The 27640-nt window shown below is 45.2% G+C and overlaps 1 protein-coding gene across 2 annotated transcripts in view; it reads left to right on the top strand.

Moving 5' to 3' along the window:
* The window catches only part of LOC120878232 (solute carrier family 23 member 1-like), a 60910-nt gene extending 33654 nt beyond the window's left edge, over positions 1-27256 (top strand). The window contains exons 5-12 of one of the 2 annotated variants that reach the window (XM_040260927.1): positions 11311-11492; positions 13182-13302; positions 14357-14513; positions 15189-15442; positions 23155-23319; positions 23685-23793; positions 25045-25140; positions 26552-27256. In XM_040260927.1, the coding sequence (XP_040116861.1) occupies positions 11311-11492; positions 13182-13302; positions 14357-14513; positions 15189-15442; positions 23155-23319; positions 23685-23793; positions 25045-25140; positions 26552-26796 (1329 nt within the window). In that variant the 3' untranslated portion in view covers positions 26797-27256. The remainder of the gene's footprint in view (positions 1-11310; positions 11493-13181; positions 13303-14356; positions 14514-15188; positions 15443-23154; positions 23320-23684; positions 23794-25044; positions 25141-26551) is intronic. The other variant, XM_040260928.1, reaches the window with a different exon arrangement.
* Positions 27257-27640: the final 384 nt, after the last annotated feature.

The following is a 27640-nucleotide window of genomic DNA, read 5'->3' as shown; positions in this document are numbered from 1 at the left end:
TCTGTTGAGTCCCTCAAAGGATTGGATGGCACTCATTCACATTGGATGGGCTTCCCAGGTGCCACTAATGGTAAAGAACCCGACTGCCAGTGCAGGAGACAAAGAGACATGGCTCCAATCCCTGGGTCAAGAAGATCCCCTGGAGAAGAGCACGCAGTATCCTTGCCTGGAATATAACCAGTACAAACCAGCTCCAATATTCTTGCCTGGAGAATCCCATGGACAGAGGAGTCTGGCGGACTACTGTCCACTGAGTCACAAAAAGTCTGACATGACTGAAGTGATTTAGCAGAGAGATACTCATTTTGGGTAGGGCCATCTGCTTCATTCAGTTCACCAATTCAAATACTAATCTCTTCTGGAAACACTGCAGAAATAATGTTTTATCAGCTGTCTGGGCATCCTTTAGTCAAGTTGTTGTTAAATTCACCATCACATTGTGTATATGTTCCACTTTAGTAAACACTAGCAAATACATTTCTGAAATGGATGTTCGAGTTTACCTTCCTACCAACATCATATGTGAGTCCCAGTTACTCCACAATCTCACCAACATTTTCTAGCTTTTTCATGTTAGCCACTCTACTGAGTACATTATGGTAAATTTGTATCATTCTTTTATGATGCTATTGAATGATACAGAATTAACTGTAGTTGTCCTCATCTTATAGGTCTATTTGAACACCTGGACTCATTTTTGCTCCTATGCTTGCCACATTAACAGGTGTGGGTGTGTGTGTCTGTGTGTCTGTGTGTATGCTCAGTCATGTATGATTCTTTGTGACCCCATGGACTGGAGCCTGCCAGGCTCCTCTGTGCATGAAACGTTGCAGGCAAGAATACTGGAGTATGTTGCCATTTCCTAAACCAGCAGGTCTTCCTGACCTAGAGATCAAACCTGAGTCTCTTGCATTTCCTTCACTGGCAGGCAGATTCTTTACTACTGCGCCACCTGGGAAGCCCTTTAACCGGTGACTCGAGTTCAATATCCCAATAGAGATTTTGTTGTTTATCATTACTTCTGTGACTTTCATTTCATCAAGTATCATGTAAATCACCTGTGAGCTCATAGTTAGTCTATGACCTGTCTATGACCTTTTAATCTTGAAGTTCAGACAACAGACCACGTCCAAAATGTGCCAGCATCACTGTGGGTACTGGCTACTTTCACAGTGTTCATTCCTCGTTGTCCATTCAGTACAGCCCAGTATACTCTGGGTCTAGCTTATTTAGATGTGCTCAGTTGCATAGAATCAACTATGATGCCAGCACCCCTCATCCCAAATTGAAGATGTATCTAGAAGTATGACTAAGAAATCATTTTCTTCTTTCCATTTTAAACACAATGGGCAAAAGTAGCATTATCTGATGCAACATTTGGTGACTCCAATTCTTTCTTCCACCATCTTTTTTTTCCCATGATGAGCCCTTCTCAACCCATTTTCTTGCTCCTAGAGGGAGTTTTGAGTTTTTCTCCCCTAACTTTTAATAGTGGGCCAGAAAAATAACATTGCTAAATCTTCCTTTGTGTGTCCTTTCCCAAGGTACTTTCACATGATTTAATAAATATATTGTCCTGGATTCTTTCCACTGGGTAGGATGCACCCTGAAAAACACCAGACTTTCCAATCCGGCCCATAAATATCATCAGAATACCAGCAAGTCAAATTAAATTGGTTCTAGTATTCCATCTTAAGGAACACAACCAAAGCTCTAGTCCTGGGAAAATAAGATTTCTTTACCCTCTGCTCCACCTGCTCCACTGGCGACTCACTTTTGTGCCATTTTCAGCTTGATCTTGAGCTTCCACTGTGTTACCCTGCAAAGCCTGCCCTTCCTGCCTTTGTCACCCACATTTTATTGCTTCAAGCACATATTCTAATTTTGCAGTAATTTTACTGCTTTGGAGTACAGTGTCATGAAATATGAAAAGATCAATTGATATTGTATTTCTTGGTCCATTCCTGTCATGGTCATGCTGTGAAAAGTGATCCTTGAGCTGTTTAATATAGAAGCTGATCTTCATGGTGATTTCAGTCTGGGCTGCTAGTCTCTATATTGTAGCCTGGGCCGGGGCTTCAGTGATAGGATAGGCAACGTTCAAATCAGAAACACTGTCCATACCAGGTTTTTCTTGTTGTCGTTCAGTCAGTAAGTCATGTCTGACTCTGCGACCCCATGGACTGCAGCAGGCCAGGCTTCCCTGTCCTTCACTGTCTCCTGGAGTCTGCTCAAACTCATGTCCACTGAGTTGGTGATGCCACCCAACCATCTCATCCTCTGTCACCCACTTCTCCTCTTGTCCCCAATTGTTTCCCAGCATCAGGATCTTTTCCAATGAGTCAGCTCTTCACATCAGGTGGTCAAAGTATTAGAGTTTCAGCTTCCAGTGAATATTCAGGGTTGATTTCCTTTATTGACTGGTTTGATCTCCTTGCTGTCCAAGGGATTCTCAAGAGTCTTCTCCAGCACCACAGTTCTCCAGAACCACCAGGTTTTTAAAGAGTGTTAAAAACCTTCCCTACTCTGTGGACTGTCTGGTTCGGGCAGCCTACCAGCTCTGTGATGGGCTATTTATCCTCATGTTCTGCCACCAGAGGCACCTGTGCCCACCACTGTCATCAATCAATCAATCATTGTCATCAATCTGGATCATCCTGGGAAACACAAACAATGTCAGATAGAGATGGAGATTGTGCAGTTTGTGAGCCCACGTGTGCATGGCTTGTGACCCAAGGTGTCATGTCCTGGACCCTAGTGACTACATTCAAAGTCATACTTCCCTCCTCTTTTTTAAGACACAGGGACATTGATATGAACCACCAGTATCTGAGATTTGACTATTAAGTCCTGTCCCATAAAAGGTGAAATTTCAGTACAGCCTCTATGACCGACTTGCCAGACCAAACTGCTAGCCCATTGGCCACAGCTTGAGAACCTAAAATTCTAAAGGGATGATTCTGGGTAATTTCATGTCCACTGGCACATCACACGCACTGTTCATTCGCTGGACTTAGACTTACTTGCCTTCCTTCCTCCATCAAAGCCCTTCTACTGAAATGTTACATTCAGTCTCAGTCTTTCTCAGGTGGATGAGCAGTACCTACAGCAAGACTCCAACTTGCTTTTTGAATTCAAAGACCCACATAGTGAGATCCAAATCTTGGTTGCTAGAGTTAGATTATCTTGTGAAGTAGTGTCCACCCAAGGAAGGCAGGGACTGTCACTTTTTCATGGATCTTATGAACTCCTCCTTGTGTCACTGTGTTTTCTTCTCCTGCATGTAACTATTTCCTTTTAATCAGCAAGTTATGTTGATGAGACTTAGCATGCACGCATGCCCCTTCCTTATTTGAATGTCTTTCTGACAGCATTCAAGATATCATTGAGATTTCTGATCGTGGAGTTATTTGGTGCCAGTCAGTAGTGCTCTAATTCCAAACAGTGCCGAGTAGCAGACTAGTGAGGAATGGCCTTTCAGAGGGAGAGTGGTTGAGTAGTTCCTTTGGGCCACCTCTGCACCAAATGCCCCACTCAGAGCTGAAGCATTTGGCACCTGCCAGGGTCAGCCCTCATTCAGCGTGGACTCCACCACCAATACTTCTTTTATCTCAGGAGCGCTGTGCTGCTTGGGATGTTGGTCTGAGACCAATCTGAGCCATAACTTGTGAATTTCAGCCAGAACTTTCTGCTGTTCTTCCCTTTCAAAAACAGCTTTTCTGCACATGTCTGTGCTCTGATGTGCAGTCCAAGAGCACACCAGATGCCGATGTACCTCTGTGATCTATCAAGTCCTTGTGCTTCCTTTCTTTTCTCAAAGTGGACTCAGATTTAACAGGGGTTTTTAATATTTAATAAACTTTTCCATGTAGCTCTAGACCAAGACATACCTAAGGATTTCACTTGTAAAGCTGGTGGGCCCTGGATTTTTGCCAGGTCAATTGGCTAACCTTCAAATGCCATTTGTCAAACTTTTTTCAAAGTATGATGTATTTCTTCTTCAGTGCAGCCTATTTGTATTATATCATCAATAGCATGAGTCACAAAACACATGTGGTTTGAGGTTTGGTTTTGTTTCTGCTCTCCCCCAGGGAGGCAATACTTGGCTTTGGTAAATGCAAATTAAAACAAGCAAAGAATAAGAAGCGGAAATTTTAATTAACTATCAAGTTAAGAAAAAAAAGGGGGGGGTGGATTTATTTGAACCAAACTGAGGATTATAACCCAGGAAGCAGATTGTCAGGAAGCTCTGGGAACTGTTTCACCTGTCAGAAGTCAAAGGCATCAGTTCAGTTCAGTTCAGTTCAGTCGCTCAGTCATGTCCGACTCTTTGCGACCCCATGAATTGCAGCACACCAGGCCTCCCTGTCCATCACCAACTCCCGGAGTTCACTCAGACTCATGTCCATTGAGTCAGTGATGCCATCCAGCCATTTCATCCTCTGTCGTCCCCTTCTCCTGCCCCCAATCCTTCCCAGCATCAGAGTCTTTTCCAATGAGTCAACTCTTCACATGAGGTGGCCAAAGTACTGGAGTTTCAGCTTTAGCATCATTCCTTCCAAAGAAATCCCAGGGTTGATCTCCTTCAGAATGGACTGGTTGGATCTCCTTGCAGTCCAAGGGACTCTCAAGAGTCTTCTCCAACACCACACTTCAAAAGCATCAATTCTTTGGTGCTCAGCCTTCTTCACAGTCCAACTCTCACAATCATACATGACTACTGGAAAAACCATAGCCTTGACTAAATGGACCTTAGTTGGCAAAGTAATGTCTCTGCTTTTGAATATGCTATCTAGGTTGGTCATAACTTTCCTTCCAAGGAGTAAGCATCTTTTAATTTCATGGCTGCAGTCACCATCTGCAGTGATTTTGGAGCCCAAAAAAATAAAGTCTGACACTGTTTCTACTGTTTCCCCATCTATTTCCCATGAAGTGATGGGACAAGATGCCATGATCTTTCTTTTCTGAATGTTGAGCTTTAAGCCAACGTTTTCACTCTCCACTTTCACTTTCATCAAGAGGCTTTTGAGTTCCTCTTCACTTTCTGCCATAAGGGTGGTGTCATCTGCACATCTGAGGTTATTGATATTTCTCCTGGCAATCTTGATTCCAGCTTGTGTTTCTTCCAGTCCAGCGTTTCTCATGATGTACTCTGCATATAAGTTAAATAAGCAGGGTGACCATATACAGCCTTGACATACTCCTTTTCCTATTTGGAACCAGTCTTTTGTTCCATGTCCAGTTCTAACTGTTGCTTCCTGACCTGCATACAGATTTCTCAAGAGGCAGGTTAGGTGGTCTGGTATTCCCATCTCTTTCAGAATTTTCCACAGTTTATTGTGATCCACATAGTCAAAGGCTTTGGCATAGTCAAGAAAGCAGAAATAGATGTTTTTCTGGAACTCTCTTGCTTTTTCCATGATCCAGCAGATGTTGGCAATTTGATCTCTGGTTCCTCTGCCTTTTCTAAAACCAGCTTGAACATCAGGAAGTTCACGGTTCACGTATTGCTGAAGCTTGGCTTGGAGAATTTTGAGCATTACTTTACTAGCGTGTGAGATGAGTGCAATTGTGTGGTAGTTTGAGCATTCTTTGGCATTGCCTTTCTTTGGAATTGGAATGAAAACTGACCTTTTCCAGTCCTGTGGCCACTGCTGAGTTTTCCAAATTTGCTGGCATCTTGAGTGCAGCACTTTCACAGCATCATCTTTCAGGATTTGAAATAGCTCCACTGGAATGCCATCACCTCCACTAGCTTTGTTCGTAGTGATGCTTTCTAAGGCCCGCTTGACTTCACATTCCAGGATGTCTGGCTCTAAATGAGTGATCACATCATCATGATTATCTGGGTCATGAAGATCTTTTTGGTACAGTTCTGTGTATCCTTGCCACCTCTTCTTAATATCTTCTGCTTCTGTTAGGTCCATACCATTTCTGTCCTTTATTGTGCCCATCTTTGCATGAAATGGTCCCTTGGTATCTCTAATTTTCTTGAAGAGATCTCTAGTCTTTCCCATTGTGTTGTTTTCCTCTATTTCTTTGCATTGATCGCTGAAGAAGGCTTTCTTATCTCTTCTTGCTATTCTTTGGAACTCTGCATTCAGATGCTTATATCTTTCCTTTTCTCTTTGCTTTTCACCTCTCTTCTTTTCACAGCTATTTGTAAGGCCTCCCCAGACAGCCATTTTGCTTTTTTGCATTTCTTTTCCATGGGGATGGTCTTGATCCCTGTCTCCTGTACAATGTCACGAACCTCATTCCATGGTTCATCAGGCACTCTATCTATCAGATCTAGGCCCTTAAATCTATTTCTCACTTCCACTGTATAATCATAAGGGATTTGATTTAAGTCATACCTAAATGGTCTAGCGATTTTCCCTACTTTCTTCAATTTAAGTCTGAATTTGGTGGTAAGGAGTTCATGATCTGAGCCACAGTCAGCTCCTGGTCTTGTTTTTGTTGACTGTATAGAGCTTCTCCATCTTTGGCTGCAGAGAATATAATCAATCTGATTTCGGTGTTGACCATCTGGTGATGTCCATGTGTAGAGTCTTCATCAGAGTCTTCATAGTCATATATATTTTTGAGAAAAATGATCATATGTTAAAATGACATACTGGTATTTCATGTAAAGTTCACCAGGCATACATTGTCCAGGTAAGCCCATAGAAGGGAGCAGCAGGTCACCATGACTCCCAACAGAGCTGAGAAAGAACACTATTCTTTCAAGAAGTTACATTGCTACCACCTAGAGGGGTGGGATGGGGAGGAAGATGGGAGAGAGGTTCAAGAGGGAGGGAACATATGTATACCTATGGCTGATTTATGTTGATGTTGGGCAGAAACCAACACAATTCTGTAAAGCACTAATCCTTCAATTAAAAGATAAATAAATAAATAAAAGAAGTTACATTGTTAGCATCAGAAGAAAGAAAAAAATAAAACTGCTTTACAGTTTATCTGGCCCTTCCATCTTTGAAGAGCTCTGGTTAATGTGTAATGTGGATGCACACTGCATTTTGGGGAGGGAGGAGGCCCAAACAAATAGGAGGAATTTAATATTTAATTTTTTTCCTGTCTTCCTTTGTTGTTGTTGTTCAGTTGCTCAGTTGTATCTGACTCTGTGACCCCATGGACTGCAGCATGCAAGCCTCCCTGTCCTTCACCATCACCCAGAGTTTGCTCAAACTCATGTCCATCGAGTCGGTGATGCCATCCAACCATCTCAACTTCTGTTGTCCCCTTCTCCTCTTGCCCTCAATCTTTCCCAGCATCAGGGTCTTTTCCAATGAGTCAGCTCTTTGCATCAGGTGACCAAAGGACTGGAGCTTCAGCTTCAGCATCAGCCCTTCCAATGAATATTCAGGATTTATTTCTTTTAGGATTGACTGGTTTGATCTCTTTGCAGTCCAGGGGACTCTCAAGAGTCTTTTCCAGCACCACAATTCAAAAGTATCAGTTCTTTGGTACTGAGCCTTCTTTATGGTCCAGCTCTCACATCCATCCATGACGACTGGAAAAACCACAGCTTTGACTATATGGATCTTTGTTGGCAAAGTAATGTCTCTGCTTTTTTATTATGCTGTCTAGGTTTGTTGTAGATTTTCTTCCGAGGAGCAATCATCTTTTATATTTAATTTTTTTTCTTGTCTGCCTTAAAATATGAATTTTATTTCATCAGTTTCTTTACCCTGATCTGCTAGATGCCAGGGGCACAAATTCCCTTTCAGTTAGACTTACTGAAAACTATAATTTCTTTTTTAAAAATTTAGTTTTGGCTGGGCTGGGCCTTTGTTCCTGCGCATGGGCAAGCGGGGCTACTCTCTAGTCATGGTGCGTGTGCTTCTCATTTCAGTGGCTTCTCTTGTCGCAGAGCATGGACTCCAGGGTACCTGGGCTTCAGTAGGTGAGGCACGTGGGATCAGTAGTTGTGGCTCCCAGGCTCTAGAGCACAGGTTCAATAGTGGTGGCCCATGGACTTAGTTGCTCTGCAGCATGTGGGATCTCCCTGGATCAGGGATGGAACCCATGTGTCCTGCATTGGCAAGTGGATTCTTCATCACTGAGTGACCAGGGAAGCCACAAGAAGTAAAATTTCTTATGCAAGAATCTCTTGCCTTCGTACTATCTGAGAAGAAAGATCCGACAAGTTAATTTGTCTCCTCTCCTGCCCGAGCTCTTCTGTTGCTCAGATCCTTCCTGTGTTCTCATGACATGGCTGCTCTAACACTGTAATAGTCAGAAGCAGTTACCTTGTTTTGAAGACGCAGTATTAGTAGTAAGAGGATGTTTAGGGATGTGGGTCATGCTGAGCCTGCACCGAGCTCAGGATCCCAAATGACAGACATAACCGTGTTTTCTTTAGTATGTTCACCGTTCTTATGTTTCTGAGTCCTCTAAAGCAAGAGTCAGCAAACTGTGGCTCTTAGACCAAATCTAGCCTGTAATCTGTTTTGTGCTGTGCTCAGTCGTGTCTGACCCTTTGCGACCCTGGACTGCAGCCCACCAGGCTCCTCTGTCCATGGGGATTCTCCCGGCGAGAATACTGGAGTGGGTTGCTATGCCCTCCTCCAGGGGATCTTCCCAACCCAGGGATCAAACCCAGTTCTCCTGCATTGCAGGTGGATTCTTTACTGTCTGAGCCACCAGGGAAGCCCAAGAATACTGGAGTGGGTAGCCTATCCCTTGTCCAGGGGCTCTTCCTGACCCAGGAATCAAACTGGGGTCTCCTGCATTGCAAGTGGTTTCTTTACCAGCTGAGTTACCAGGGAAGTTACTCAATCTGTTTTTTACTCCTTACCAATTAAGAATAGTTTTTACATTTTATTTATTTATTTATTATTGGCCACACCATGCTACTGGGTGTGTGGTATTGAACCTTTGTCCCCTGACATGGAAGGGTGGAGTTGTAACCACTGGACCATGAGGGAAGTCCTGGTTTTTACATTTTAAAGTTGTTTAAAGTTAAAAAAAGAATATGTGACAGAAACTACATGTGGCCCACAAAACCTGAAATGTTTACTATCTGACCAATTACAGAAAATGTTTGCCAACCCCTGCTCTAAAGCACAGGGCCCAGGGTAGGGGTTCCTCTTGCCCAGATCCAGAACAGTAGCCTCCACTATTTCTTTCCCACATCACTTCCAAGTGTCTGAGAGTGAGCACAAACCCAGAGTCTTAGCTGTGGTATTTTAGCTCCATCTGCTGGTCCAGGGTTTTTCACCAGTGCTGTAAACATGGGAAAGTTTTTGCAAGTTTCAACTTCCTTTCACTGGTCAATGGATTGGTTTAATTCACTGAGCTAGCCTATTGGAATTCAAGGTAGATTTTTCCATGTTTCACTGGGTTATATTTATTTACACACATCCCAAGTCTTGAAATCACCAATGGTTAGCAGTCCAACTCTACATCACAATAGTAGCCACAAATGAAAGTGAGGCAAATACAGGATCAATAGTCATGTCATTTCTTTCTGGGAGATAAGAAGTAATAGAGAGGACAGGTAAATAGTCATTATGAGAAAATGGTGGTAGGGAAGAGAGGGTGAGCTCAGGTTTCAACACATTAGATCAATGTAAACTTCACCTTCTGGTATTATGGTAGTTTAAAAAATCTTATATATGTGTGTATGCTTATTTATAAGTGAAATGAATGACAGCAATGATAAAATGGCTAGGTGGGAGAAATTAGGATTCTTTTGTTACTATAAGTTATTCATGCGACTCAGGAATTCGTATCGTGTTATTTGAAAGTGGACTTGAGTTCACTGTAAATGTTTATTGCAAACTCTAGGGCAACCACTAAAGGGAAAACAAAGGATATTAGTTATGCTAAGAAAGGAGAGAAAATAGAGTCATATAAAAATATCAGTTAAAACCACCAAAGGCAGAAAAAGAGTAGAAAACAAAAAAAGAAATGAAGACCAAGGGCAACAAATAGAAAATAGTAATGGATATGGTGGATATTAATCCAACTAGATCAATAATTACTTTGAGCATCATTGCTCTAAAGGCATAGATTAAAAGACCAGAGATTGTCAGAGTGGATGAAAAAATGAGACCCCACCACATGTCGTCCAGATGAAACCTACTTTGATTATTAAAAAATTTTATTGGAATAGAGTTGATTTACAATGGTGTGTTAGCTTCAGATGTACAGCAAAGTGAATCATTTATACATATACATATATCCACTCCTTATGGATAGACCATTACAGAGTACTGAGTCATGTTTCCCATGCTATGCAGCAGGTCTTTATTAGTTATCAGTATTATATATAGTAGTGTGTATATGTCATCCTCAGTCTTCTAATTTAACCCTCCCCTATCAGGGGATCTACCATAAGTTTGTCTGCTACATCTGTGGCTCTATTTCTATTTTGTAAATAAGTTCATTTGTACCCTTTTAAAAAAGATCTATGTATAAGCGATATCATATTATATTTGTCTTTCTCTAGAAAGCTACTTTAAATATAAAGATACATGTAGATTAAAAGTAAATAGATGGAGGGGAATATACTATATTAACACTAATCAAAAGAAAGCAGGAATCAGACTTCTTTCTTTTCTGGGAAATCAGACTTCAAAGCAAGGGATAAAAAAGAAAGTATAACACCCAAATAAGTAAAGTAAAAAAAGAGAAATAAACTCAATGAGTCCTATAGCTCAGGGGTTGGCAAACTACAGCCTATAAGCCAGATCTGGCCGGTTGCCTGTCTTCTGTTTGTTTTTTGAAAAGCTCGCAAGCTAAAAATGGTTTTATATTTTAAATGGTTGAAAAAAATCAAAAGAAGAATATTTTATGACAAGTCCAAATTGTACAAAATACAAATTTCAGGCCCTGTCCATGGAGTTTTATTAGAACATGGGCAAGCTCATTTGTTCCCATCTTGTCTGGAAAAGTTTCGACTGAGCCTGACAGCCCACAGAACCTCAACAATTCACTCTCTGTCCCCTTTGCCAGCCTCTGAGACAGAAAGTAGGAAGGAAACCAGAGAAAAGTAAAGCAGCAAGACGGTCAACACACTACTGGGTACAAGTCATCAGCATTATCACCATGATAACCCTGAAGTCTACTTTCTGAAAAACTTAAGGTGAAAATGTCCAACAGACAGTTGGCAATAGAGGACTGGAGAGAGGAGTGAGGTTAGAGCTCGCCTTCCGTTGTTTCCTTTAGGGTCCAGCTTTGCCCCCTGCCCTGCCTCTGAAGGAACCACCGATCCCGGTGGGCTGGGCGGGGCTGAGGCCCCGCCCCGCCGCAGGCCCCGCCCCACCGCCGGCTCTCAGTCAACGAGCCACTCTTCCTCTCCAGCTGCAGGGAGCCGTCATGGTTGCCTCCTGTGTCCAGATGCTGGTGGGCTTCTCTGGCCTCATTGGCTTCCTCATGCGCTTCATCGGCCCCTTGACCATTGCTCCCACAATCTCCCTGGTCGCCCTGCCTCTCTTTGATTCCGCGGGTGACGACGCCGGGATCCACTGGGGGATTGCTGCCACGTAAGTACCCTCCGTGGTGCAAGGGCCATTTGAGTTCCCTCTAGAGGAAGGTTACCCAGTTAGAAGAGTGAGTCCTGGATATTGGCAAGCTCAGGTGGTTTACAAGTACCTTCATGAACATTTGTTGTTGTTCAGTGGCCAAGTCGTGTCGGACCCTTCGTGACCCCATGGACTGCAACATGCCAGGCTTCCCTGTATATCTCACCGTCTCCTGGAGTTTGCCCAAGGTCATGTCCACTGAACAGATGATGCCATCCAACCATGTCATCCTCTGTTACCCTCTTCTCCTCCTGCCCTCAATTTTCCCCAGCCTCAGGGTCTTTTCCAGTGAGTCAGCTGTTCGCATCAGGTGGCCAAAGTACTGGAGCTTCAGCTTCAGCATCAGTCCTTCCAAAGAGTATTCAAGGTTGATTTCCTTTAAGATTGACTGGTTTGATCTTGCTTTCCAAGGGACTCTCAAGAGTCTTCTCCAACACCACAGTTCTAAAGCATCAATTCTTCAGCACTCTGCCTTCTTTATTGTCCAGCTCTCACACCCATACATGACGCTGGAAAGACCATAGCTTTGACTAGATGGACCTTTGTCATCAAAATGATGTCTTTGCTTTTTAACACACTGTCTAGTTTTGTCATAGCTCTCCTGCCAAGAAGCAATTGTTTTCTAATTTCATGGCTATAGTCACCATCTGAAGTGATTTTAGAGCCCAAGAAGAGGAAATCTGTCACTGCTTCCAAATTTCCCCCTTCTATTTGCCATGAAGTGATAGGACTAGATGACATGATCTTAATTTTTTTAATATTGAGTTTTAAGCTGACTTTTTCACTCTCCTCTTTCACCCTCATCAAGAGGCTCTCTAGTTCATGTACATTATAATACCTTAAAAAGCAGTGAAATGGCTATTTAGAATGTATTATTACTATTTGTTTGTTATTAGTCCTCACAGACAATGAGTTCATCACAGGCAGCGTCTAGACATACTTAGTGCAGGGTTCACAGATGGCTGATGCTACCTGTCCCTTGCCTCCTAGGTTTTCACTGAGCAAATATTTGTACACCTCCAGCTCCTGGGAAAGGTACAGAGACATAGCCCAGCTCTCATGCATTTGGTAGTTTAGCGGAGGGTTAAGACTTGAGTCCAAGTACCTGTGATACCAGGAGACAGTGATGAGGGTCCCAGAGTGTCAAGCTTGTTCAGGGAATGGGGCAGTGACAGCCAGCTTGTGGGGGATGGAGAGGACAGGGGAAGAGTGTCAGGAAGGCTTAGGAGCTGGGTGGGGAAGAGGCCCTTAACATTTAAACAGAGGGCAGGAGGAATTTGGCAACAACAGATGGATGTGTTCATTCACTCTGACCTCAAGGGCCTGCGGGACCTCCTGGGAGAGAAGATGGGCTTTGAACCTGGCCTCATCGGCTCCAGTCTGGATCTGTGCAGCTGTCATGCTCATTTCTCAGGTCCCAAGGGATAGTAGTCCTCTGCCCACTCTTCCTCTTCAGCCACCGGCAGCTTCTGAAAGGGGCCCGCCCGCCTGTTCCCAGCTGGCAGGATGCAGAGCAGGGCCTAGATGAGGACCTTCCTAGCACAGCCCTCGCTCTCCAGACCCAGAGGCACACAGTGGCCCAGCTTCCTGGATCCTCGCTCTGGATGAGCCCCAGCTCGCCAGGTTGGGTGTGGTTTGTTTCTGTTTCAGGACCATCTTCCTCATCGTGCTGTTTTCTCAGTACCTGAAAAACATCGCAGTGCCCGTGCCCGTTTATGGACGAGAGAAGAAGTGTCACACCTCTAAGTTCTACCTGTTTCAGGTCTTCCCTGTAAGAAGCACTCCCCACCCGCCGCCATTCTTAGCTACTCACCTGGAGAGTGAGGGGCAGCCTCTTGCTCACCCAGATGGGCCTCAGGTCAAATGCTCTCTACCTGCAGTGGCCTCTCCTCCTCAGCCTCCCCTAACTACTCCTCCCCACCCTTCCCATGGGTGGTGGGAGCATTGGCTTAGTGCCCTACAGCTGCTCCCCCAATGCTTCTCTCCTGCGGGAGCAGAGAGCTTGCCCCAGGTTGCTACAGTGGTGGCCAGTGTGGGACAGCTTCCTCGTGTTTCCCAGGACATCCTCAGAGCATGGCCATGGGGGAGATAGCCAGGATCACCACTGTGGGTGCAAAACGAAGGGCCAAGATGCTTAGGTTCTTTCTCATTGGTTCTTTCTCATTGGTTCCTGGATGATTCAGATGGTACCTCCTTTTTCAGAGCCTTCTCTGTTGAATTTGTTCCAGTCTGTCAAGCAGGCACAGTTGCCAACCCCATAAAGGTGTTTTCAGGTTTCATTCACCTATGAACTGCATTCTGCATTATAAAAAAGATACTTCCATATAATGATCTCATTGATCCTTTTTCACTTGGGAACACTGCTAAAAATACAGATGTCTGGAGTTCTACCAACACAGATTATAAATCGATACATCTGAGGACCCCACTTTAAGAAATCCTGCTTCAGGCTCTGCAGAGCAATGGCTGAAATTCCATTGTATAGATGAGCAAACTGAAGCTCAAGGAGTTTGAAGCAAGTCATGTTACCAGCAAACAGTAGAAAGGGAGTCAGCTTGCAGTCCTTCTGACCCAGGCCTTGTCTACTTTCCTAGACATTTCTGCCTCTACCTGGCATAAGGTCTCCCTACGGTTTATTGTCTGTGTTCCTTCACTGCGTTACTTATCCCCTGACACGCAGATTTCTGTGACTGGAAGGGTTCCTAATCCAACACTTCCTCATTTTGAAGAGCTTTCCTGAATTCTCTCTTTTGCCCAACCCTGCTGGGAGGTGTGGACAGGGGCAGGGAGTGGGACCAGGTGTGAAGGGCACCTCCCTTCCGCAGGTACTGCTGGGGCTCTGCATCTCGTGGCTGCTCTGCTTTGTGCTCACAATCACTGAAGCCCTCCCTTCAGCACCCACAGCCTACGGGTACCTGGCCCGCACTGACACCAAAGGCAACGTCCTGAGCCAGGCTCCGTGGTTTCGCTTCCCTTACCCAGGTAATGAGAAGACTGGGCCCTTATTGCCTGGGACACATGCTTCCTAGGTCTGTCCATGGGGCTCAAGGCACCAGACTGGGTGGTGAATAGAGCCAGGGGGTTGGGGGCAGAATCTTCTCCAAGGGATCTAACAACAGCCTGTGGTGGGGAAAAGCACAGAGGAACCCTGACCTCTAGCCAGTATCTGGGTCTCCTCCTGGACTTGGTGGGTCCCACACAAGGAAGGCTTGGGACTGAATAAGAACATTTCTGGGTTGGAGGTCAAGGCCATCCCTTAGGCCTCTTCTGGTCTCCTTTCCCTGTAGTTCTCGGCTCAGGTTGTGTGAATAAGCACGTTTCAGTGGTGATAGGTAGGCGTGGCCTCGTGGGCTAGGGAGCTACAGCCTCCCTGAGTAAGTATCTTGACTTCAGAATGCTTCAGGGCCTTCCTGGGAAAAGGCCGGGTTGCTGGCTCTTTGTGCGCACTGTGACCTCAAGGTCAGGGCATCTGACCTACCCCCAGGGAGGCACGGGTAAGGCAGGGGTTCAAGACAAAGTCTCAGGACAGTTGTGGGGCTGGAAGACGTGTTGCCCAGTTTTTAAAGCCTTCCGGAGAATCCTCTCAGAAAGAAATTATTTGGGGTCCAGCAACCTGCTGTCTTCTGGGTTAATATTCCCTCTGCATTGCATTTTCAGGTCAGTGGGGCCTCCCCACCGTCAGCCTGGCTGGGGTCTTTGGGATCATTGCAGGGGTAATCTCCTCAATGGTGGAGTCAATAGGCGATTATTATGCCTGTGCCCGCCTGGTGGGGGCACCACCCCCTCCGAAGCACGCCATCAACCGAGGCATCGGCATCGAGGGCCTGGGCTGCCTGCTGGCAGGGGCCTGGGGGACAGGGAATGGCACCACCTCCTACAGTGAGAATGTGGGCGCACTGGGCATCACCAGGGTAAGGCTGCAGACAGTGGGCCATGGTGGTGTGTGTGTGGCAGGGGTGGGTGGTGGGTGTGCAGGCTAAGTACCTGGATCTGTCATCCATGTCTTAGTCTCTTATTGTTGCTGCAACAAATTACCACAAACTTAATGGCTTTCAATAACCCAGATTTATTGTCTTACCAACCTGGAGGTCAGAACTCCAACACAGGTCTCACAGGACTACAGTAAAGGTATTAGCGGGGCTACGTTCCTGCCTGGAGGCTCCAGGGGAGAATCCATTGCCTTGCTTTTTCCATCGTCTAGAGGCTCCCCACATCCTTTGGCCCCTCTCCTCCATCTTAAAGCCAGCAACATTGCCTCTCTCTGACCTTTCTTCCTTTGTCACGTCTCCCTTTGACTACACCTGGGAAAGACTATCTGCTTATGTGGGTACGTGTAATTAGACTGGGCCCACCTGGGTAATTCAGGATACTCTCTCCATCTCAAAATCCTTAAGTCCCCTTTGCCATGTGAGTTTTGGGATCAGGATGTGGACATCTCTGAGGAGCCATTATTCTGCTTACTGTTCTTAACCTTCTTGGTTGCGGTCACCTGGACCTCTCACTGAGTCAGCTGGTACTCTCACTGAGTGAGGGTACCTCTCACTCAGCATGGCCTCTGTGATGTTCAGTCCACGCCCCTGTCTTACCTCTCCTCCTTGTATACCTTGTCCTCGTGAATTCACCCAGGGCGTCCTTATCGTCTCTGTCGTGTACCCCTCACAGTGGATTCTGTTTTCTCAGTGTGCCTGTGGCCCTCCTGTCCTCTTTTGTCCACGCAGGACCACAGCTTTCCCAACCATCTGAACATGGCAGAATCCCTAACTATCTCTTCCCAGGACCTTGCCCATCTCTCATCTCTCATAAAGTCTGACACTCTAAACAGCCTTAATTTAGAAATTATACATCAAAAAACTTTTTTGTTCCATTTATTGAGTATAATTTTCTGCTCTGCATGATATTTGCTTCTTATAGCAGGAAAAATAGTTGCTGCCTTTTACTCATGTAGCTGCCACATGGCTGCCCAAGGATCTTTCTAGAACCCAATTAAATTAGTCCCTACTTAAAATCTCTTCTGAAAAAAAAAAAATCTCTTCTGGGCTCCCATTTTCCACAGGAAAGCCCCATAAGTTCAGCGCGAATTCTTCAAGACGGTGCTTTCTAAGAAGGCTTAGAAAAGAATATTATTAATGTTGCTTTCCTGTCTGCTTCAGTGCAGAGGTGCGGTGTTTCTCAGAACAAATGAAGTCAGCTTTGGAGAATACAGAGCTTGCTACTCATTTCCTTTCTCTGCATTTTCTGATCGCTCCCTCAGACCTATCCACCTCTGTATCTGCATGACCTCGGGCCCACAGTGGGAGCTAAAACGTGTGAGCAACAGCAGAGCCAGCACCCACCCCTGGAGCAATTGACACCATGGACGCTTGGGTATTTTCCCAAAGTTTCCAAACCTTTAGTGCAAGTGAAAGGGATGTCTTTCCATGTGAGGACCACTGACCGACACAGACATATAACAGGAATGGGCTACATGAGTAAAAGGCAGCAACTGTTTTTCCTGCTATAAGAAGCAAATATCATGCAGAGCAGAAAATTATACTCAATAAATGGAACAAAAAAGTTTTTTGATGTATAATTTCTAAATTAAGGCTGTTTAGAGTGTCAGACTTTATTTTTTTTTGGCTCCAAAATCACTGCAGATGGTGATTGCAGCCATGAAATTAAAAGACGCTTACTCCTTGGAAGAAAAGTTATGACCAACCTAGATAGCATATTCCAAAGCAGAGACATTACTTTGCCGACTAAGGTTCATCTAGTCAAGGCTATGGTTTTTCCAGTAGTCATGTATGGATGTGAGAGTTGGACTGTGAAGAAAGCTGAGCACCAAAGAATTGATGCTTTTGAACTGTGGTGTTGGAGAAGACTCTTGAGAGTCCCTTGGACTGCAAGGAGATCCAACCAGTCCATTCTGAAGGAGATCAACCCTGGGATTTCTTTGGAAGGAATGATGCTAAAGCTGAAACTCCAGTACTTTGGCCACCTCATGCGAAGAGTTAACTCATTGGAAAAGACTCTGATGCTGGGAAGGATTGGGGACAGGAGGAAAAGGGGACGACCAAGGATGAGATGGCTGGATGGCATCACTGACTCGATGGATGTGAGTCTGAGTGAACTCCGGGAGTTGGTGATGGACAGGGAGGCCTGGCTGCTGCAGTTCATGGGGTTGCAAAGAGTCGGCCACGACTGAGCGACTGAACTGAACTGAACTGAGAGTAGAAGGAAGGAGCAGGGAAGAAAGGTACATGCTGCTGCTGCTGCTGCTAAGTTGCTTCAGTCGTGTCCGACTCTGTGTGACCCCATAGACGGCAGCCCACCAGGCTCCCCCGTCCCTGGGATTCTCCAGGCAAAAACACTGGAGTGGGTTGCCATTTCCTTCTCCAATGCATGAAAGTGAAAAGTGAAAGTGAAGTCGCTCAGTCCTGTCTGACTCTTAGTGATCCCATAGACTGCAGCCCACCAGGCTCCTCCATCCATGGGATTTTCCAGGCAAGAGTACTGGAGTGGGGTGAAGGTACATGAGTGGGCTGAAGGTACATGAGTGGGCTGCAAATCCAGTTGTTCAGTTGCTCAGTTGAATCCTACCCATTGCGACCCCATGGACTACAGTTCAGTACAGTTGTTCAGTCATGTCCGAATCTTTGTGACCCCATGGACTGCAACACGCCAGGCTTCCCTGTCCATCACCAACTCCAGGAGTTTACTCAAACTCATGTCCATCACGTCTGTGATGTCCACCCATCTCATCCTCTATCATCCCCTTCTCCTCCCGCCTTCAATCTTTCCCAACAATGGAGTATTTTCCAGTGAGTCGGTTCTTCCCATCAGGTGGCCAAAGTATTGGAGTTTCAGCTTCAGCATCAGTCCTTCCAGAGAAGATTCAGGACTGATTTCTTTTAAGATTAACTGTTTGGATCTCCTGTAGTCCAAGGGACTCTCAAGAGTTTTCTCCAACACCACAGTTCAAAAGCATCGATTCTTTGGCAATCAACTTTCTTTATAGTCCAACTCTCACATCCATACATGACTACTGGAAAAACCATAGCTTTGACTAGACACACCTTTTTGGTGAAGTAATGTATCTGCTTTTTAATATGCTGTCTAGGTTGGTTATAGATTTTCTTCCAAGGAGCAAGCATCTTTTAATTTCATGGCTGCAGTCACCATCTGCAGTGATTTTGGAGCCCAAGAAAATAAAATCTGAAACTGTTTCCATTGTTTTCCCATCTATTTGCCATAAAGTGGTGGGACTGGATGCCATGATCTTAGTTTTCTGAATGTTGAGTTTTAAGCCAACTTTTTCACTCTCCTCTTTCACTTTCATCAAGAGGCTTTTTAGTTCTTCCCTTTCTGCCATAAGGGTGGTGTCATCTGCATATATGAGGTTATTGATATTTCTCCTGGCAATCTTGATTCCAGCTTCTGCTCCATACAGGCTGGCATTGTGCATGATGTATTCTGTATATAAGTTAAATAAGCAGAGTGACAATATACAGGCTTGATGTACTCCTTTCCCAATTTGGAACTAGTCCGTTTTTCCATGTCTGGTTCTAACTGCTGCTTCTTGACCTGCATAAAGGTTTCTCAGGAGGAAAGTAAGGTGGTCTGTTATTTCTGTCTCTTTAAGAATTTTCCAGTTTGTTGTGATCCACACAGACAAGGGCTTTAGCATAGTCAGTGAAGCAGAAGTAAATGTTTTTCTGGATTTTTCTTGCTTTTTCTGTGATCCAGTGGATATTGGCAATTTGATTTCTGGTTCCTCTGTCTTTTCTAAATCCAGCTTGTGTATCTGGAAGTTTACGGTTCACGTACTGTTGTTGAAACCTGGCTTAGAGAATTTTGAGCATTACTTTGCTCGCATGTGAAATGAGTGCAATTGTGCAGTAGTTTGAACATTCTTTGGCATTGCCCTTCTTTGGGATTGGAATGAAAACTGACCTTTTTCAGTCTTGTGGCCACTGCTGAGTTTTCAAAATATTGGCATATTGAGTGCAACACTTTCACAGCATCATCTTTTAGGATTTGAAACAGCTCAACTGGAATTTCTTCACCTCCATTAGCTTTGTTCATAGTGATGCTTCCTAAGGCCCACTTTCACACTCCAAGATGTCTGGCTCTAAATGAGTGATCACAGCATTGTGGTTATTGGGGCCATTAAGTTCTTTTCTGTATAGATCTGTGTATTCTCGCCACCTCTTCTTAATATCTTCTGTGTCTGTTAGATCCATACTGTCCTTTATTGTGCCCACCTTTGCATGAAATATTCCCTTAGTATATCTAATTTTCTTGAAGTGATCTCTAGTCTTTCCCATTCTTTTGTTTTCCTGTATTTGTTTGCATTGTTCACTTTCTTATCTCTCCTTGCTATTCTTTGGAACTCTGTGTTCAGATGGGTATATCTTTCCTTCTCTCCTTTGCCTTTCACTAGTTCTTGGTTCTCTCCTAGTTGGTGGGGTGGGAAGTGGGGGACAAGTGGTGGCGGCGAGGGAGGAAGTAGGTTGGTCAGAGACTTCCCATCACTTCTCTAGGGTGTTGTAGCTTCCAGCCCAGATGTCAATCCTGAGACCAAAAGAGGCCCAGGGCTGCATGGTAAATTCTGTGGTAGTAGGATTTGGGATGACCTGCTGTTTATGAGATCATCAGTATATCCAAAGGGCGTTGGTTGAACCTGACAAGTTGATTTATTGTGCTTAGATTCATGCTTAGTTCTCACAGTTCATTGTTAGGGTTGTAAACAAAACAGAAGTTTCCTTTGATGTGGTAAATTCTTTTTTTTTTTTGATAGGCAAGAAGTAGATTTATTAATATAGGACAATTTTAAGAGATGCAGCAGGCAGGTGAGGGAGGCCTGCTGATGCGGTATATTCTTATCAGATGTTTTCTTATGAAGTCAGTTAAATAAATTGTGCACATGGGCTTCTCATGGCAAGAATACTGAAGTGGTTTGCCATTCCCTTCTCCAGTGGACCATGTTTTTTTAGGCCCTGAATAGCCAGGGCATGCCCTTCAGCCACTCCATGTGGCCCAAGGACGTGACTGGTGCTCTGGCTGTGCCACTGCTGGTCCTCGCTGAGCGTGTCAAGCCTCACCAGCCACCAGGTGGCAGTCAGTGGTCAATGTGCTCTTAAGCTGGGAAGAAAAATAAGCAAAGGTAAAATCTGCTACTTTATCACTGCACTAACAGACTTTAAGTTGTTGACACTGGAGTATCTTAAAAGTTTTAAACATTGTGGTAAAAGACATATAACATAAAATCTACCATCTTAATATTTTTGAAGTGTGCAGTTCAGTACTGTTAAGTGTATCCACAATGCTGTGCAACAGAGCTCCAGAGCTTTTTATTCCTACAAAACAAATTATCATTTTAATGTTTTTGTTTGTTTCTTTGTTTTTTTTACATTTTGGCTGGGCCACATGGCATGTGGGATCTTTGTTCCATGACCAGGGATGAAACTTGTACCCTGGAAAGCCCTGTCAAACATTGCCCATATATGCATTGACTTATTTGTGGGCTCTCAATTCTGTTCCTTTGGTGTATGTGTCTGTTTTTATGCTAGCACCATACTGTTTTGATTACTATAGTTTTGTAGTATAGTTTGAAATCAGGACTTGAGATGCTTCCAGCTTTATTTTTCTTTTTCAGGATTGCTTTATCTATTTGGCATCTCTTGTGCTTACATAAGCATTTTAGGGGGCTTCCCTGGTGGTTCAGATCGTAAAGAATCCCCTTGGTAAAGAATCTCCCCAGGAGATCTGGGTTTGATCCTTGGGTTGGGAAGGCTACCCCCTGATAGTCTTGCCTGGAGAATCCCATGGGCAGAGGGTCCTGGTGGGCTACAGTCCATGGGGTTGCAGAGAGTGGACACAACTGAACAACTGACACTATACTATTATATATAAGCATTTAGGATTTTTTTTCTATTCCTGTGAAAATGCTGTTGAAAATTTGATAGGGATTGCATTGAATCTGTAGATGGCTTCAGTAATATGGACAGTTAGCAATACTAATTCTTCAAGTCATGACATAATATACCTTTGCATTTATTTGTGTCTTCTTCAATTTCTGTCATCAAAGTCTTATAGTTTCCATCTCCTTGTTTAAATTCATCTTTAAATATTTTATTGTTTTTGATGCTATTATGAATGGGTATGTTTTATTTCTTTTTCAGATGTTTTATTATTAGTGTAGAAAAACGTGACATTTCTGTATGTTGATTTTCTATCCTGTAACTTTACTGAATTCACTGTTTCTAACAATTTCTTAATGGAGTCTTAGGATTTCCTACATATGAGATCATATCATCTGCAAATAAAGATAATTTTACTGCTACCTTTTTTATTTGGATGCCTTTTCTTTCTTTCTTTCTTTCTTTTTTTTTTTTTTTGCCTTTTATTTCTTTATATTCCTGGTTCCTATGGCTGTGGACTTCCGGTAATATGTTGAATAGGAGTGGTGAGAGTTGGCACCCTAGTCTTGTTTCTGATCTGATCTTAGAAGAAAAGTTTCAACCTTTCAGCATTGAGTATGATGTTAGTTGTGGGCTTTTTATATATGCCTTTAGGTACATTCTTTCTATATTTGATTTGTTGAAAGTTTTTTTTTTTTAATCAAGAAAGGATGTTCAATTTTGTCCAGTGCTTTTTCTGCATCTGTTGAGATGATCATATATTTTTATCTTCTATTAATGTGGTGTATCACATTTATTGATTTGCATATGTCAAGACATCCTTGCATCCCAGAGATAAATCCCACTTGATCATGGTGTATGATCCATTTAATGTGCTGTTAAATTTGGTTTGCTAATATTTTGTTGATAGTTTTTGTATCTATATTCATCAAGGATATTGGTCTGTACAGTTGACCCTAGAACAATATGGGAAATGGGGTGGGATTAGGTGCACCAACCCTCCCCGCAGCCAAAAATCCTTGCATAACTTATAGTTGGGTCTTTGTACATGTGGTCCCTCCATATCCGTGGTTCCATCATATCTGTGGTTCCACATTCAGAGATTCAGCCTACCATGGATTGTTTAGTGCTGCAGCGTTTTCTGTTGAAAAATATCTGCATGTAAAGGAACCTACACAGTTCCAAATCATTGTTCAAGGGTCACCTGTACTTTCTTTGCTTGTAGCGTCCTTATCTGGCTTTGGTACTGCCAGGGTAATGCTGGCTTCCTATAATAAGCTTGTGAAGTAAGTATTATTAATTCCACCTGATAAATATGAAGGCTGATATTTGGAGAGGTTAGATAACATGCATAAAGCCACACAGATAGTTAAAGGCAGAGTTGGAACTGGCTCTCAAACCCCATTCTTAAGCATTGGGCCACTCCTTCCCAAAAGAGACTTCTTGCCACTTCTTCACAAAAAGCTGCCCAGAGAAGGAGCACTGCAGTCAGAACTTGAAGATAGGCATGAGAGCAGCAGAGGGGAGAGGAGAGGGCAGAGGCTGGGACCCAAGGTCACACCCTCATCCTTTCCCTAGCCCCATGAGAAGTATAGGGGGGTCCTCCTGCAGGTCCCCTGGAGCTGTTGTTTGTGATTCCCCAGGAAGAGCGCAGAGGTCTCCAGGGCATGTGGCCTGGCTGGAGCTCAGCCCCCGTCTGTATCCCTTCTCCCTGAATGCTGCAGGTAGGAAGCAGGATGGTGATTGTTGTTGCGGGCTGTGTGCTGCTCCTGATGGGCATATTTGGGAAGATCGGGGCTGCATTTGCCACCATCCCGACACCCGTGATTGGAGGCATGTTCCTGGTGATGTTCGGGGTCATCACTGCCGTGGGGATTTCCAATCTCCAGGTGAGGCAAGGCACCCTTGGAAAAGCAGCAGCATTGCATCTCCTGAGAGGAGCCCATGGGATGGAGATGAATGGAGCAGGCCGGGGACAGGGAGGAGAAGGGAATCCTCCAGTCCCAGCAAATGCACCAGCCCCAGATAGAGGGAAGAAGTAACCAGGAACATCCAAACTTCTGAAAAACAAAATTGGATTATCCAAACCACTCAGCTCCCAGGGTCAAGGGGGAGTTGGGACTTGACTGAGAGCCTGTGCCCTCTGAATCCAACTTCCCCCTCCACCCTCCAGTGATGGGCGAACAGGGGGCACTTTGGAGGGGTGCTTGGTGTTCAGTATAGGTGCTGATGGCTCCGGGCCTCTCTCTTGCAGTACGTGGACTTGAACTCATCCAGAAACCTCTTCATCTTTGGCTTCTCCATCTTTTGTGGGCTTGCCATTCCCAACTGGGTGAACAAGAATCCAGAGAGGCTCCACACAGGTGATTCTCCATCCTCTAGACTGTGACCATTCCAGGAGCAGAGCCGGTGGGGCCCTTGGTTCCCGGGAATTCCTGTCACTTCTTTTAAATTAACTATAGTCACCATGTTGTACATTACATCGCCATTACTTATTTCCAGTTTTGTTGAGATATAACTGGCATACATCACTGTATGAGTTCCAGGTATACAGCATAAAGTTTTGATGTACATCCATTGTGAAATGATTACCAAAATAAGTCTAGTTAACACCCGTCATCTCATGTGGATACAATAAAGAGAAGTGGGGGGAAAAAGAAAAAAATTTCTCCTTGTAGTGAGAACTCTTAGGGTTTATTCTGTTAAGAACTGTATGGTTAACATACAGCAGCATTAACCATAGTTCTCATGTTGTACATTACACTGCTCATACTTATCTCATAACCGGAAGTGTGTACCTTTTGATCACCCTCCTCCAGCACCTCCTCCTTCTCCCACTTTCCGCTTCTGGTAACTGCAAATCTGATCTCTTTTTCTATGAGTTTTTTTTTTTAAGAGTCTACATATAATAAGTGAGATCATACATATTTGTTTTTCTGTCTCTGATTTATTTCACAGCACAATGCCCTCAAAGTCTATCCATGTTGTGTAAATAGCGACATTTCATGCTTTTCCTTATGGCTGGATAATATCCATTGTAAACATACACATTTTCTGTAGTTGCTCATCCACTGATGAACACTTAGGTTGTTTCGATATCTTGGCGGTTGTAAATAACGCTACTGTGAATGTGGCTGTGCATGTGTCTTTTGAGTTGGTGTTTTCATTTTCTTTGAATAAATACCCAGAAGTGGAATTGCTGGGTCATATGGATGCACAGGGAGGCCTGGCATGCTGCAATTCGTGGGGTCGCAAAGAGTTGGACACGACTGAGCGACTGAACTGAACTGAATGGTAGTCCTATTTTTAATTTTTGGAGGAACATCCATGCTCCTTTCCATATGGCTGCACTAATTTACAGTCCCATCAATGATTCATAAGGGTTTCTATTTTTCCACACCCTTGCCAACACTTCTCAGTTCTTTTTGGTAAAAGCTATCCTCACAGGTGTGAGATGAATATCTCACTGTGATTTTGATTTGCATTTCCCTGATATCAATGATGTTGAACACCTTTCATGTACTCGTCGATCATCTGGACATCTTCTTTGGAAAAGTCTCTGTCAAGATCCTCTGCCCATTTTTTAATCCCTGTCACTTTTGTCTCCACTCTAGGGATTCTTCAGCTGGACCAAGTCATCCAGGTGCTGCTGACCACGGGCATGTTTGTTGGTGGATTTCTGGGATTTCTGTTGGACAACACCATCCCTGGTAGGGCTCATCTTTGCCCTGTAAGCTGGCAGTTTGGGTAGACGGTCAGTATTAGGGCCACCTGCGTTGCTTCCCTAGCCCCAGTTCCCATGTGAGGCTGGCCACAGCATACCCTGAACAGGTCCAGGGTTTGGGTGGGGTGATTTCAAGTCCCTGTCAACAAATGTAGTCACATTCTGAGGAATGTGAGGAGGTGGGTTAGGGCTTCAACATATGATTTTGGGGGTGGGTGGGTGAGCACAGTTCAGCCCATAAAAGGACCCTAAGGTGGGAAACATACCAGAAGCAAAGCGCAAAAGGCACAGCTCCAGCTCTCTTAGAGCCTGCAGTCTAGCTGGGGAGGGAGAGAACACATGTATATATTCATATTCCAACAAAAGCCATAGCTGGTGTGCTGTGCTCTAGGTGCTCTGTACTGACCGTACAGAGAGCAGCAGGACATGCCCAGCCTTCTGGAACCTCACAGCCTTGTAGGAAAGGGAGACACAACCACAGACCATTATAATACAGGGCACCGAGTGTGGTGATGAGCACCCCAAACCCATCAGTGCTGAGGATGAGTCCGGTGAAGGGGTGCAGAGTTGTCCTCACTGGTGGCCTTCCGTGCTCCCTTCTTGGTCCTCCAACAGTTTCTTGAAAGGACCTCTCTAACAACTCCTGCTTCATGATATTTGGTTTTCCATGTTTCTTCTCTCCACCAAATATAAAATACACCTGCATTCCAGAAACATTGAAACATAGAAAGGTCCACCCTGGAAGATGAGGCAAGAACGGTGGTACATAGAAGGTTGCTCAGAAAACTCCTGGTGACGAGCTGAGTTGTTGTTGTTTAGTCACTCAGTTGTGTCTGACTCTTTGTGACCCCAAGGATTGCAGCACGCCAGGCCTCCCTGTCCATCATCAACTCCCGAGCTTACTCAGACTCATGTCCACCTAGTCGGTGATGCCATCCAACCATCTCATCCTCTGTCGTTCCCTTCTCCTCCTGCCGTCAATCTTTCCCAGCATCAGGGTCTTTTCCAGTGAGTCAGCTCTTATCAGGTGGTCAAAGTATTGGGAGCTTCGGCTTCAGCATCAGTCCTTCCAATGCATATTCAGGGTTGATTTCCTTTAGGATTGACTGGTTGGATCTCCTTGCTGTCCAAGGGACTCTCAAGAGTCTTCTCCAGCACTATAGCTCTAAAGCATCAATTCTTTGGCGCTCAAGCATTCCTTACGGTCCTGCTCTCACATCTATTGAGTTGAGTTGGGCGGAGTTGAGCTGAGCTGATTCTTGGGATGGGCTGGGAGGAGGAGAAGGAGGAGCTGCCGGCAGGACCAGGGCATTGCGAACTCTCCAGAGGCTCCCCCTGCCCAGGTCCGCCGGCTCCCTTGGGGCCCAGTCCTGACCTCGCTCGCTGTCTCCTATTAGGAAGTCTGCAGGAGAGAGGCCTTCTGGCATGGAATCAAGTCCAGGAGGAGTCTGAGGAGACTACGAAGGCCTTGGAGGTCTACGGCCTCCCCTGGGGGATCGGCACCAGGTTCTGCACGTCCTCCTGCGCCCAGTACCTCCCCTTCTGGCCCGGGGAAGGCGCGGTGGGAGTGAGCCAGCTCTCGCTCTGCCCCTGGGACTCCTCAGGAGAGCGGCCGCCGAGCGCCACAGACACCCCGATGTGAGCCGGCTCCTTCCGCACCGCCCCCACCCAGTGTGCTCCTCGCCCCACCCACTGTGGGAGGTACCCTGTCGTCCTGAGCGCCTCTGCACCCCACACGTGGTGGCAGAGTAAGATACGTGTTGGATTAAGGCCAGGCAAGCGTGCTGTGACCCCGTCAGCGAGTCAGCGAGGCCTGGCCTCAAGCTACATCCTTACACCGTGCTCAGCCCTCCCGTCTCCAGGGTAAACCAGGGCAGCCCGGTGTCCACACAGAAAGCCTCTAGGCAGTATTTTGATGCGTTGGGAGGCAGAGGCTTTGGGTGGGGCAGGGAACAGAGATGGGGCTGTTAGCTAAAAGGTGACAGTAACATTTCTCTTCCTCCGCAAAGAAGTATGAGGCCTGCTGACCCCTCCCATCCAGGTTCCTCCCAATCAGGCTCCTCCCCTGTAGGCCCCTGCCGTTTGTAAACGCTGTGCTTGTGCTAAGTCACTTCAGTCGTGTCCGACTCTGTGCAACCCTATGGACTGTAGACCGCCAGGTTCCTCTGTCCATGGGGCTCTCCAGGCAGGAATACCGCGGTGGGTTGCCATTTCCTCCCCCAGGGGATCTTTGCACCCAGGGATGGAACCCACCTCTCTTACCTCTCCTGCCTTGGCAGGCAGGTTCTTTACCACTAGTGCCACCTGGGAAGCCCCGGTAAACCCTGAAGGGTCTGCAGAGCTACAGTCCCTGCATATCCCCAGTGCTAGTCCTTGGAGTCAGATTGTGCATCACAGGATGGTATGGTGAGGCAGTGAGCACTGGGGGTGTGGAGTCAGATGGCACCAGGTTTGGACCCTAAGACTTAACCTGCACTGCAGGTTCT

This window comes from Oryx dammah, unplaced genomic scaffold (genome assembly GCF_014754425.2).
Source record: "Oryx dammah isolate SB20612 unplaced genomic scaffold, SCBI_Odam_1.1 HiC_scaffold_18, whole genome shotgun sequence".
Taxonomy (NCBI): domain Eukaryota; kingdom Metazoa; phylum Chordata; class Mammalia; order Artiodactyla; family Bovidae; genus Oryx; species Oryx dammah.
The sequence above is the reverse complement of the archived record's forward strand: the minus strand, read 5'-3'. Positions and strand labels throughout refer to the sequence as shown.